At 36.1% G+C, this 14,886-nt stretch overlaps 2 protein-coding genes across 5 annotated transcripts in view; both read left to right on the plus strand.

The window, feature by feature from the left end:
* The window catches only part of LOC149798402 (uncharacterized), a 31,462-nt gene extending 29,744 nt beyond the window's left edge, over positions 1-1,718 (plus strand). The window contains exon 10 of the mRNA XM_089963604.1: positions 188-1,718. Coding sequence (XP_089819730.1) covers positions 188-348 — 161 coding nt within the window. The 3' untranslated portion in view covers positions 349-1,718. The remainder of the gene's footprint in view (positions 1-187) is intronic.
* The window catches only part of LOC149798401 (receptor-type tyrosine-protein phosphatase alpha-like), a 611,129-nt gene that overhangs the window by 95,331 nt on the left and 500,912 nt on the right, over positions 1-14,886 (plus strand). The window lies entirely within an intron of this gene.

Below are 14,886 nucleotides of genomic sequence, written 5' to 3' on the forward strand. Positions count from 1 at the left end.
TGAAAAACATTTTACGTACATATTCTCTCTTTGTATATATAAATAAATAATTGAATCATTAATTAATCAATCAATTAATTAATTAATTAATTAATTAATTAATTAATTAATTAATTAATAGTACTAATAATGACAATAATAATAATAATAATAATAATAATACTATTCCCCAGTGTATCTCATTTAGATGACCAGAGTAGAGACGACTTGGAACGCTGCGGTAATTTCGTCCAAATGTTGCAGTCCCTTGAAGAAGAACTGAAAATCTTAGAGGAGAGAAGAAAGTGTATTTTGGAAAGGAAAGAAATCCTTCTGCGCGAAGAACTTGCGAAAACCACTGAAATATGAAAAATAAGGACATTTATTAAAACCCAATAAGTGCTTGCAAGAGGGACATGACTTAGATGTATATGTCTTCCTAATAAACGTGACATCAATGTTTTCTCAGTTGCCTGTACACGTGTCACAGCAGTAGTTTTGACCCGAATGTGTCTTATAAAATATAGTTCAATCATAATACATGTTCGTATGTTTGATCTATTTATTTTTGCATGAGCCGCTGAAAATGTTCTGGTTGTTATTGTTACTGAAACGCAGTTGCTTCACACGTTAAATAGCCCCCTGCTTCCCTTTTGCTATCATGTTAAGATCTTGTCAATGTTACATGTGTATGCCCAATTCAATTGCACAATATCCTTTACTATCATGGATTTCAAGTATGGTTGAGTCTAACGTAGGCAAAGGAAAACCATTGCTTTTCAGAGCATAATCCATTTATAACTTGCGCTGGTTGTGCACATTTCCAATGTTGGTATAGTAGTAACATTTATACAACAACATTTTGTTATAATCAGGGAGTAACTAATGTAATCGTTGTATATAAAGTTCTGCATGAAATATCTGCATATATTATTTCCGTTCATATTTTTATATATGAACAGGGGACATGATTTGACGATTTGGTTAACACTAATATTTTTGAAGTTTTAAGTTTAATCCCGAAGCGCCATTATTTTAATATTTATACATATAAGCTTCTGAAGGATGTTTGTTTTGTGTATAAATTGAAATACATTTAAGATCTTTTCAGACGAAAGTATATCTTCATTGTAAATGTGCTGGATTTAAAAGTTGTAGTTATCAGTAGTTGATATATTTGTAGGGTTGAATATGGAAACAGATAAGAACTTGAAGAAGTCTGCCGTTTAACATTTAAAACATTTTGTTCCAAAACTGACATGATACTGTGCTTCAGTCAAATACGGTTCAGAATGACAATAACCAGAAAGTTGAGTGTTTGACGAAATGATAATTTTAATTTGGAAAAGTGTAATATAAGTACTGTGGCTGGGAATGATAAATGTATTTGATGGTAGTATATTCAACATTAACTGGTTCCTTATAGTTTCTCTTCCGGGTCCTACCTATTACGATTAGAAGCTATCGTGCAAAGTTCTCTGTGGTAAGTTATTTTTATGAATAGGTGTTTCTCACCGCTGACAACAGTTGATTGTCTTTCACAAAGTATTTCACATATATTTTTGTACGAACTGCACTTGGAGCGGTAGGTTGTGGTTTGATCCGGCCTGGTCGTCTGTCAGTCATGATTGACTAATTTACGCGATTAAAATAACACATGTGATGTAGTGAAATGAAATTTATTATCAAGTTTGTATACATACTTAGATAACATGATTAGCTTACAAATATTAAAAACATATACCTACTTCTTGTTTGAGTTGTTGTCCATTGTTTTCGAATTTGATATTGCTGTACAAAACCGTGATAATGCAATTACGCAGACAAACAAAAGCCACTTCATTTGGTGCATAGAAATGTTTGTATGCATATGTGGACGATCTGGCTAGCTCAGTCATGTACTATCGTTTATTTCTTTATTTCTTCATTTCATCATTTATTTATCTATTTATTTATTTATTTTTGGTGAGATTTCTGGGCTCAACGTGACCAGTTAGTCGAATTACATAATACTGCATGACTACAAAAGTATTGATAATGCAATTACGCAGACAAAACAAAGCCACTTCATTTGGTGCATAGAAAAGTTTGTATGCATATGTGGACCATCTTACTAATGCAGTCATTTATATCATGTACGATCGTTCATTTATTTATATATTTATTTTGGGAGAGATTTCTAAGCTCAACTTTAGCAGTTATTCGCATTGAATAAAACTGCATGACGACAAACGTATTGAAAGGACCCTTCTTGGCACATGCATATGAATTGTCTTTAGTATTCATAACTTTGATCTGGCTGAATCAAAGTAGCACAATTTCTCTCACATATCGCTTAAAAAGTTCAAATTAAATTTCCTTTGCTCACATAGTAAATATTCTACGAATAAACTATAATATAATTACTAAAGAAACTTATGGAATCATGATTTTCAAGATATTTCGGCTTCCAAAAGATACAATATGAAATCATAAAAGATATTAATCATATAGAGAGCAAGAGAGATTAAATTTCCCTGTAATGTCAATAATCGTCGTATTATTAGGCATCGTAGAGAGAGACAGACAGATATACATACAGGCAGACAGACAGAGAGTGCGGTCTTTTGACATTTTCATATCTAATTAATAATTGGTAGAACATTATACTATATTTAAGCATCATCATCAACAACAACAAAACATTAAATAGAGAGAGTGAGAGAGAGATTAAATTTTCACTGTTAAAGTCAACAATCGTAGTATCATTCTTTCGTCCACGATAATTAGTACCCATATATTTGTACTACCCTACAGGCGTGATATAGTCTGCTATCATTTGTTCGTAAAAAAACCTTACATTGTTCATCAATCAAATTGTATGAATTGTAGAGCATTAAAAGAAAACTACTTCACACATAACTGGATGCAATAACTGCAAATTTGGCAGGTGATAACCATTCTCTTTACTTATTGGCATGATTATCCATTGCTTATTTAAGGGTTTCAAGGGTTGTCATCGCCGGGGGTGGTTGTAGGAAATAAGCACCCACTTCCCTTGGAAATCTCCCAATGACTTGCGTCTGATAGAGCCTCTGACAACCAAATCCAGCTTCAGGCCTTCACGAGTGGCGGAACCTGTTTAAGCTGACTGGAGAAGGGATGACAGGCGAGCTTCTGGCGACTCAAAACCAGATGCTTCGGGCAGATGGGGCTCGTTAACTTTGGGTGGTCACCCATCTAGGAGAAGGTAATCTCCGATTTCAAACCTTCGCTGCCTTGCGACTATACCCTCTCAGGGGAAAGGCTAAGGGAGTAAACCCAAACAGAAATCCGGAGTCGGAGTCCCTAAGGCGACTTGGCATTGATTTCAGTGTCATCTCGGCAACTCCTGCGACGCAGCTGGTGCCATGACGTATCGGCTTGTCCGTTCCCTTGGATCCATCAGCTGCGTGGAGATGGGGGATCAGCTGCATGGGCAACAGTTGATTCTCTATATCACCCTGCCCAGGCTTGCGCCCTGGAGAGGACACTCCAGCTTCGCTCCATAGCGTCGACACAACACGGGAAGCAGCAGTTTACCGGTCATAAGTCACCGCTCGATTGTCGTAGAGCCAGACGCCAGGGGTTACTTCTGACGGTGGGAGAGACCAACATATTTCACTGGACAGCTACCGCCCGCTTCAAACTGGGCAGCCCCCAGCCAATAAGGTGCTGTCCCGCCACAGTTCGCCTGCCTTGCTGGGTACGTAAGGCTTATGGTACACGAGTACCTGACAAGCGGACTGCAACTACTGCACCAAGAAATAACAAAATAAAAATAAAAAAGAAGACTTCAATCCTCAAGCTAGGTCTGACTGGGCTCTCAGATGATCTCCAGACAATCAGTGATGTTCGTAAGACGTCAGTCATCAACGACGAACTTGCAAGGCTCCAGGTCGACATCGCCTCACTACAGGAGACAAGACTACCATATTCTGGGTCCCTCAGAGAAAAGAACTTCACATTCTTCTGGCAAGGAAAGAGCGCAGATGAAGCCAGAGAGTTTGGTGTTGGATTCGCTGTCAGGAACACTCTGCTGAGAATGATAGAACCCTGCCAACAAGGAAATGAAAGACTGCTATCCCTCCGCCTCCACACCACAAACGGGCCTGTCAACCTGATCAGTGTATACGCTCCCACACTAAGAAACGCCACAGGTACCAAGGATGAGTTTTATGATGAGTTAAGCTCGCTCATCGACAAAATTCCCAAGGAAGAGAACTTGATTTTGCTGGGCGACTTCAGTGCTAGGGTGGGTGCCGATCATGACTCTTGGCCCTCCTGTCTTGGCAAGTTTGGCGTTGGGAAGATGAATGAGAATGGGCAGCGCCTTCCACTCCCTGGTGTGCTGCAAAATGAAGCTTCAGCCAAAGAAGATCCACCGCTCTAGGCAAGAGGGTCAACCACGCATTGATGTGAGCAAGACATCATATCCAGACAACGCTGAGGAATTCACATATGCTCTTTCCAAGACGTGTGACTCAGAACCCCCCAACGGCAGTGCCAAAGAAAGATGGGATCACATCAGAGAGACAGTATACAGCACAGCCACACGGATCTTTGGTAAAAAGCAATCAAAGAACAATAACTGGTTTAAGGCTAACTCTGCCACACTCATGCCAGCCATACAAGAGCGTCGCAGTGCTCACCTGCAATACAAGTGATCCCCCTGCCAGAAGACACTACAGGCATACAGGTCTATCAGAAGCAAAGTGCAGAGATTAGCACGGTAGTGTGCCAATGAATACTGGCTTCAGCTCTGTCAGAGTATCCTGTCAGCAGCAGATATTGGAAACATCAGAGGCATGTACGATGGCATAAAGAAAGCAATGGATCCCACGAAGAAACTGACAGCACCACTTAAGTCTGCCACAGGCGATACCATCCACAACAAGGGCAAGCAGATGGAGCGTTGGGTGGAATACTACTCCGAACTGTACTCCAAAGTGGACCACGTGAACAATGATGCATTCAACGCCATTGAAAACCTCCCTCCAATGGCCGAACTGGACGAGAAGCCTATTGTAGAAGAACTAAAGAAGGCCTTAGAGAAACTGTCCCTAGGTAAAGCCCCAGGGAAGAATGGCATCACAGCAGAACTCATCAAGTGTGGATGTAGCGTGCTTCTCACACACCTGCACGACCTCCTCTGCCAGGGCTGGGACGAGGGGGCAGTGCCTCAGGACATGATAGATGCTAACATCATAACCCTGTACAAGAACAAGGGCGACAGAAGTGACTGCAACAACTACAGGGGCATATCACTTCTCAGCATCGTGGGTAAAGTTTTCGCACGCGTCATCCTGAACAGACTGCAGTCGCTTGCTGACAGAGTTTACCCGGAGTCGCAGTTCGGGTTCCGCGCAGAGAGGTCCACAATCGACATGATCTTCTCTGTCAGGCAACTGCAGGAAAAATGCAAAGAACAACACAGACCCCTCTTCCTGGCCTTTATAGACCTCACCAAGGCATTCGATCTGGTCAGCAGAGACGGACTCTTCACAATCCTGGCAAAAATTGGTTGCCCTCCAAAGCTGCTAAGCATGATCCAGTCCTTCCACGATGACATGAAAGGCACAGTGCAGTATGATGAATCAACATCCGATCACTTTAACATCCGCAGTTTAGTTAAAAATGGCTGTGTCCTTGCCCCAACGCTCTTCGGCATCTTCTTCGCAGTCCTGCTCATGCACGCCTTTGCGACGTCCACAGAAGGGATTTACCTGCACACACGATCAGACGGCAGACTGTTCAACCTGGCACGACTGAAGGCAAAGAGAAAAGTGCGTGAAGTAACCATCAGTGACATGCTCTTCGCAGACGATGCTGCTCTAGCCACCCACACAGAAGCTGAGTTTCAGCGCCTGATGGCCCGCTTTGCTAAAGCATGTGATGAATTTGGGTTAACCATAAGCCTAAAGAAAACAAACGTGATGGTTCAGGACGCGGACCCCCCAAGCATCATCATCAACAACTACGAACTTGAGGTGGTGAGTCAGTTCATGTATCTCGGCTCTACCATCACCAACAACCTCTCGCTCGATGCTGAGCTCAACAAGCGGATCGGAAAGGCATCAACAACTCTCTCCAGGTTGTCGCAGAGAGTGTGGAACAACAGCAGGCTGACCATGAACACTAAGATCACCGTGTACCGTGCATGCGTGCTAAGCACTCTCATGTTTGCCAGTATAACCTGGACTCTGTACGCCTCACAAGAGAAAAGACTGAGCGCCTTTCACATGCGATTCCTCCGACTCATACTCGGGATAACCTGGAGCGATCGAGTTACAAACAACGAGGTGCTCGAGCGTGCCAAGATTCCCAGCATGATCACACTCCTCCGCCAACGCCGCAGCGGATGGCTGGGCCATGTATGTCGGATGGATGACGGACGGATCCCCAAAGACATTCTTTATTCGGAACTCGCCTCTGACAAAAGGTCGATCGGACAGCCACATCTCCGCTTCAAAGATGTCTGTAAGCATGACATGAAAGCCCTTGATATTGATGTCAACCCCTGGGAAGAGCTGGCTCTAGACAGATCAAGCTGGCGACATGCTCTGATCACTGGTTTTAAAGCTGGAGAGGACACGCAACGCTTGTTAGCTGATGAAAGACGATCGCAGAGGAAGAAGAAGCAGCTTCAACCAACACCTGACACAACGTTCAAGTGCAGCAAGTGCAGCAGGGACTGCCACTGCCGCATTGGAATACTTAGCCACAGCAGACGCTGCACAACCACCAACTGGGACATCTCTCATGGGCGCAGTTCCATCGTCTCTCGAGACTAACGGATGCCAACAATTTAAGAGCAGATTTGATTCAGTTTAAGGCTATTTGTTTTTGTTTTTTTGCTATGTACGTTTACTTTATTTTAAACAATTTAAGTTTGTTTCTGGTACTTCAAGATAACTTATTTTGTTTGCCAAAACGGTTTGATGGAATATATATTAGCTATTTGAGGTACATTGTGTGATCTCATCCAGAGTTTTGTAGAAACTTTGTTTTGAGAATATATCACTCTTGATGTTTCCTTTTCCTTAAAAAAATACTCAGTCCACGGATTGAGAACGCAGACATAAAATTTATACAACAAAATGTATAGTCTATATTGGACATTTGGTCTTTCTCCATGTATATATGTCTATCCGTCTGTCTCTATCTCCATCACATAGGAGGTATTCTCCTCATAGATAATTATAGAACTAAAGTAATGTGACCTGGTTGCACGTATAAGGTGTGCATTATTAGGATGAAACTATTAAGAATCACATGTGGCAGCCCATATTTTTGTTCTTTTTTATGTCAGTAATGGTCAAACAGTGACAAGCATTTACAGGAACCTTGAAATTTGGTTCAGGATCGGCACCATACATATGCGTCTGTGTAAGTGTATGTTGGGGGTGGGTGTGCAGCAGGAGTCTTAAGATCCTTTGGAGTCTTTTCGTGTGAAACACCTAGCAAGAAATGGTATTGTATGATGTGCAACATTAGATCATGGAACAATGGCCACAACAAGCACAACACTTAGTGATTTGCTAAATTGTATGTACATATTATGTATATTTACTGCCAGTTATTGACTTGGTCAGTATTGTTTTAGAAATGATGGCTATTAATTTACTAATTCTTACTAGGTGTTATCAAATTATATATTTATATTCTCTGTTTCTACGAACGTTTGGGTGCGTGTAGAAAAATCATATAAGAGCTGTTTTGTTATATACCATACTGATATCTAAAATATTTAGGTACTCCCATCATTTACTGTATTTCAGTCAAATATAGTTACAAATAGAATAAGCAGAAAGTTGAATATTTGACAACAAGTCAATTTTAATTTGGAAAAGTATGTACTGTTACTGGGAATGATAAATATATTCAATGTTAGTATAATCAACAATGATTGGTGCCTTATAGTTTTTCTTCCTGGTCCTACCTATTACCGTTAGAAGCTATCGTGCAAGATTCATTGTGGTAAGATATTGTTATGCATAAGTCGTTCTCACCGCTGATAACAGAACAGTATTTCACATATATTTGTGCACGAACTGCACTTGGAGCGGTAGGTTTTGGTTTGATCCGGCCTGGTCGTCTATCAGTCATGACTGACTAATTGACACAATTCAAAGAACAGATATGATGTAGTGAAATGAAATTTAGTATTTAAGTTTGTATACATACTTACATAACATAATTAGTGAACATATAATAACAATATATACATATTTCTTTTTTGATTTGTTGTCCATTTGCTCGAGTTTGATATTGTAGTCAAAACCTTGATAATTCAACTACGAACACAAAATAAATCCATTTGATGCATACTAATGTTTGTACGCATATGTGGACCATCTGGCTAGTTCAGTCATGTACTATCGTTTATTAATTTGTTTATTTTATGTAATTTTTTTTATTCTTTTTATTTTTTTTTATTTTGGGTGAGTTTTCTGGGCTCAACGTGAGCAGTTAGTCGGATTACATAAAACTGCATGACAACAAAAGTATTGAAAGCATGCTTCTTGGCACATGCATATAATTTGTCTTTAGATGTTCATTTCATTTTGAGTATTCGTAATTTGGTTTTGACTTAATTAAAGTATCAAAATTTACTCAGACGTCGCTTGAAAAAGGCAAATTAAATTTAGTTTGTTCACATAGAGAATAGTCTAATTAGTACCCACATCTTTCTAATACCGTACTGGCGTTAGATAACTTGCTATCGATTTCCGGAGAAGACAAAACAATTGTTCATCAATCACATTTTATGAATATTGCAATGATGAGCCCATTATGTCTAACATCGTAGAGTATTAAAAGTTAACTACTTCACAAATAATTTGATGTTATAACTTTATATGTGGCAGGTGAAAACCATTATCTTAACTTAGTGGTATGCTTATTCTTTGCTTTTTTAAGGGCAGTTTTGATTCATTTTGAGGCAATTTGTTATTTGTGCTATTTCCGTCTAATTTATTTCAAACAATTTAAGTTTGTTTCTGATACTTCAAGATGTTACCAAACTTATTTTGGTTGCTTAAACTGTTTGAAGGAATATATATTAACTATCTGCGTTTCTCTACCTCATTCAGATTTTACACAACAACATTTGCCTTAATTATATCTCAAAAATAAACCCCGGCGTCTAATCCATCCAGACCCCTTCCACCCCACTCCGAAATAAAGGTACTTCTTAAAATGGAAAACAATAATATGCTCTTTTAATTTAGAGAATCTTATGCGGGAGAGGCTATCATTAATTGTCTCGTTAATTAAATTGTAAAATGACTTCCTGGGATTATTAGGGTCGTTTTAATCCTTGCCAAACGCGCGAGGTTTGCATAAGTGTGACACGTATCATCTCTCAATCAACGAATGTGTTTAATGTGAGGTACTAATACACAGCTACACATTGTCTTGCAAGATTCCCTTTTCGGCATCATAATTTATGTATTTGTTCTGATTTATTAGTTTATTGATAGTAACCATATTATAGCTTTTCTTCGTCAGCCATACAATCTCTTTAAATACGTTTAAATCTATTGAATAATGTTTGCCAACTAAGAAACATGAGATTCAAATTGCTATTGTTGCTTTTATTTTATATCTCCACGGTTAGGTCTCTATAATATCATAGCATTACAATCATCTCAACAACTTTGGTAATATTACTATTGACCAGGAAACCTGAAACGCTTAGGATATATATCAATATGTGATCATTTTAAATTTTGATAGAATTATTGAAGTTATTTTGAGGTTTCTAACCATATTGTGCCGATATATTGTCTTTTATGCACAATAAATACGTCCTTGAAGCTTATTTGCCTGTCCTGACATGGATATTCAACTAATCAAGACCATAGTTGACTAATTGAAACGGTACTTTATGTTTTCTTTAATTCATATTTCGTGTAACCTGTATAGTCATATCCGGAATTACTGAGAAGTCAAATGTTGCATTTAATGGTATCACACAATCTATAGCATATCCAAAGACACCGATAAATGTACGTTATCTCTATATTATCCCAGGTCACAGAATAGGAAAAAACTTTTTCAACGTTAACGTGTATTTCCAATATCCAGACATGCACGTAGGCAATACAGATAACGCCTGAAAGTTTGGTTTTATTTGTTTATTTAGATTAAATAACACTTTTATATAATATATTTAACAGAGTTTGTCAAACAATATATGATACCACTGTATATTCAAATCAATCATAGTGTTCAGTGTTTGAACATTATGCGTGTTACAAAGAGACAAATTCTGATATAAATATCTTAACCCCATCAAACACAACTGTCATGTGATTAAGATAGATACATATGTATTTATACCGAACGTCGATAACACCTCAGTCAAATTCGACTTGAATAAATTAACCGTTCACCTTGATATGACTTTAATTTGATCTTTCCTGGCATAATAGCTTCTACTAATACACCACAAGCAAGGCATCGAAATCAGTGTTAATGGAGGATTTATCAGTGGTGATGTTACTGTCTTAACTATGGACATCGTGATTATTTTAATACTGAAAAGAAGGTTAGTGAACTACCTGGACTCTACACTACCTTTAAAGATTCATTACTTAATAATATACCAATATACCAAGCATATAATAAATGCGCTAGAGATGCTTGTTAATGCCTTCTCTCTATTCGGTAAGGGAATAGCAGCAAATTAATTACCAGACGTTTTCAGCTTCAAAGTAAATATCAGTACATTTAATGTCCAATACACTTCCGAACAAACAAACTGCGAGTTAATAAATACATGTTGACAATATATATATATATATATATATATATATATATATATATATATATATATATATATATATATATATATATATATATATGATACATAGATAGATATAGCTATTACAATGTTCAGTCCTTGTTTCAAGTTGGATCTCCTTTTGTAGTTTCCAGTAATAAATCATATTATTTATATACGGCTGTACCGTCGATGAGCCAGTGCGACGCTGGAATTAAATGAAAAGCGAGTGTGTCAAGCTTGAAACCTTTTACAACACCAGTTTTAACAGAGGTACATTTATAAACAGTCATGCTCTTATTCAACATTTTTTTCATCTATTTTACAACTGACTCCAAAGTTCTCATCTAACTCAGATATAAACGCAAATTCATGGTTCTATAAGATTTTAAGGAAGCAATTAGACAAGGCCAAGAAGCATTGGTTGACATTCATCCGACGCCCGAAAATGAAATAGGTACCGTATTTTCCAGATTAACGATAGCCGCACAATTAAAGAATGTAAGAGAACTGTATTGATAACAATTGTTGGTAAGGAAAAGAAAAACCTTTTATGATATCTTAAATTAGACAATAAAGTCTTGAACTCAAAACATGACAATTTAAATGTACTTGTTTTGTAATATATCATTATCATCTTATTATTCAGTGTATTTTCGAAAGTTAAATAGTCAAAATAGTCACATCCAAATTCAGAGAGCTATAATCAACCGTTTTCTCTTTTGGTATGTATGGAAGCATTGAACAAGGCCCATCACCAGGTTTCTCAATACGCTATTGGAACAATTATTAATAGCTCTTTTGGAAATTTTCAATGACTTATTGACCAATGGTAACATATAAAATCGTAGAAAGTAGCTAGGGTAATACCTGTTCCCAAACCAGATAAGGATTTCACGGATCCTACCAAGTACCATCCGATTTCTTTGAGGAGCTGTGTCGGTAAAAGAATGGAGCTAATGATCAACGAAAGGCTTGTTACCCATTTGGAGCCTAACAATTGAATATATCCTTTCCAAAGTGACTTCCGAGATGGCAATGTTATCAATTATATTCTGGTGAGACTTCAAACGTGTTGTAGATCTTTTGTAACTCAACTTCATTCCACATATCCAGACATACAAAGTTAAATGCTTCAAATCTCCTAATATATTTAAAGTGGTAGGATACACTGACTGGTGTGCTGACATAAAAATCATGTTTTTCCTATCTAGAACCTTATTAGATTCAAAATGGACTAAAAAGGCATGTGTTATTCCTGGACTACAGTGCATGTGTTATTTATGATGCAATGCGAAAGTCAGTTTTAGATGCCAGAGCCAATTGACAATCAAGATATACGACTAGTTTCGGCAGCATTTATGATTGCAACATCTGAAAGCCTTTTCGCTGAAGCGAATAGGCTACTTATGTCATATCGTAGAGAACTATTATCTGCAAAAGATGCCTTAAAATCAGTAACCCACTCTACGAACCATTCTATCGCGTATGTGGTTCAACACGGATACAAGACATTATGCCAAAATAAACAAAATGCCATTCCTACCTATAACATTAAAATATCTTTCAGCCAAGAAGTAGCAACAATTGACCTTTCAGACATTCATAAGACTTTCATTCCTGTAACATTTCCATGGCTTCTGAAACAACTCCAAAATATATTTTACGCTGAATAAAAGAAACAAATACGAGACACATTCATCCATTTTAAGAACTCTTATAAGGTGTGTCTCCAAATTTAAGAACTGCATAAGACTTTACAAGGATGACGACAAGTTTGATGCAATCTTCAGTAGTGCAAATCACGCCAAAACAATTTGCTTGCCAAATGGTGTATTTATATTTTCAGACGAAATCAAGGTAAACATAGTTTAAATACTGTCTTCTCTTATTCACTATCAGTACGTCAGGCAATACACAATACGAATTTGGAAATTGACCAATATTCTCATGAAACAAATCCAAAATGTTGACCTCTCACAATATATTATAGTATAAGTTTCGTTTCCCATCCATGTTTGCATTAAAGGTAATGACAAATCATATCGCGCTCGTAAAATAAACATATCTTTCCCAACAACTGATTTTTAAAATACATAATCTGAATTTAAACCTGGTATCAAACATCATTATTTTGTAAATGGCTGGTATTGTGGAATAAGGCTGTAAATGGTCGTTCTTATAACATACCTGAGTGCGTTTCTTGCAATGAAACCTTTACCATAAAGCAAATGATATATTCTTTCGATCTCCAGCCGATACGTGATCACTACTACAATGTTAAGCTCAACCTTTTTATACGGTAAATGTGACATGTTAACTTTCTTGAAGGAAATGAACATTTATTCTAAAATACAGCTTGTATGCAACCCTATTTACATTCAGTATTTTAAGAATCATTTGGACTGTTAATCACCCTAACTTATTTTTTGTTTTCTAATTATATTTTATACACACCATTTACATCTCCGTTAATAGGGAACCTACTATATGTTTTAATATAATTCGCCGTGCTTTTGTTCTTTAAACGCTCGTTGGTTATGAACCTAATTTTGTCATATAATCTTTCTTGTGAAACTATACAGCCTTACAACGGTGCTACGCCATACAATCAATCAATCAATCAATCAATCAATCAATCAATCAATCAATCAATCAATCAATCAATCAGTCTTATATACGTTGTATGGCATGAAACAACCGACAATAAGAATATAAGCGGCTCATTAATATTATCATTCATTTACTATCTTTATATTTGATTGATGTGATGTTTCTTCTTGGATGAAGGAAACCCTTCATTTTGCAGGAGGCGGAAAAGTTCACCATCAAATATACGAAGAGCAATGGATGACGACATTCTTTATCAGAATTCGATGTCTGCTGATCTGAGTAAATGTTTGATTTTATAAATAATTCTGAACAAAACCATTTCTTTAGACCAAAGTTAAAATAATTGTTCATATATTGAAGAAATATCAAAAATAATACTAAATGTTAGGAAATTTATATTACCAGAAAATTAACAAAATTTCATTAACTATTCTATACGAGAAACACGCTATATATATATATATATATATATATATATATATATATATATATATATATATATATATATATATATATATATATATATGTATATATATATATATATATATATATATATATATATATATATATATATATATATATATATATATATATATATATATATATATATATATATATATATATATATATATATATGTATATATATATATATATATATATATATATATATATATATATATATATATATATATATATATATATATATATATATATATATATATATATATATATTGTAGAACATTTTGAAATATATATATATATATATATATCAGAATAATTGAGTTTAGATCAGGTCAATGATATTACCTTTGCATCTGTATCTTGCATATGTTGTTTCTATCTACTCTTATAGGTTGAACTATTGGAATTTTATCAGACTTGATAATGTATTCAGCTATGTTCTTTCCTTTGAATCAGTATCTGATTTGACCGAGCGGATCCATATTGATATTAAATTTAGATGTAATATTTTTACACTGTATTTCATTTTATTTGATGCCTCCTGTTACAAACTGTATCGTCCTCTTATTCTCATCTATTTTATTGACATTATTTTTATATTCTACTGATACGGACGATGCTTATCATTAGTACTACTGTTTTTATTATCAGTAGTCTGATTATTATTATTATTATTATTATTATTATTATTATTATTATTTATTACTGTCTAGGGTTATTCATCGCAACAGATCTATATCGCATCCCAGGGTAAATATGACGTATTATATTTCCTCGATACTGTTTTATTGTCATATGTTGGTATTTGATAATCCAAACATTATGTAGGTACCTAGTCATCAGTCTTTACTCTAATCTATTTTAAGGAATCAACGCCAAAAACATATAATATATTGTACTCATTTTAATGCTACCATCTATTCGTGTGGATTGAAGTCCAAGAACTATCGACTGCTCAGGCTAAATTTAAATAGGACGAATCGTGCAACATAACTAAATACTTTAATTTTTAACAAGAACATATC

This window comes from Sinohyriopsis cumingii, chromosome 6, assembly GCF_028554795.1.
Source record: "Sinohyriopsis cumingii isolate HCF-2022 chromosome 6, ASM2855479v2, whole genome shotgun sequence".
NCBI lineage: Eukaryota > Metazoa > Mollusca > Bivalvia > Unionida > Unionidae > Sinohyriopsis > Sinohyriopsis cumingii.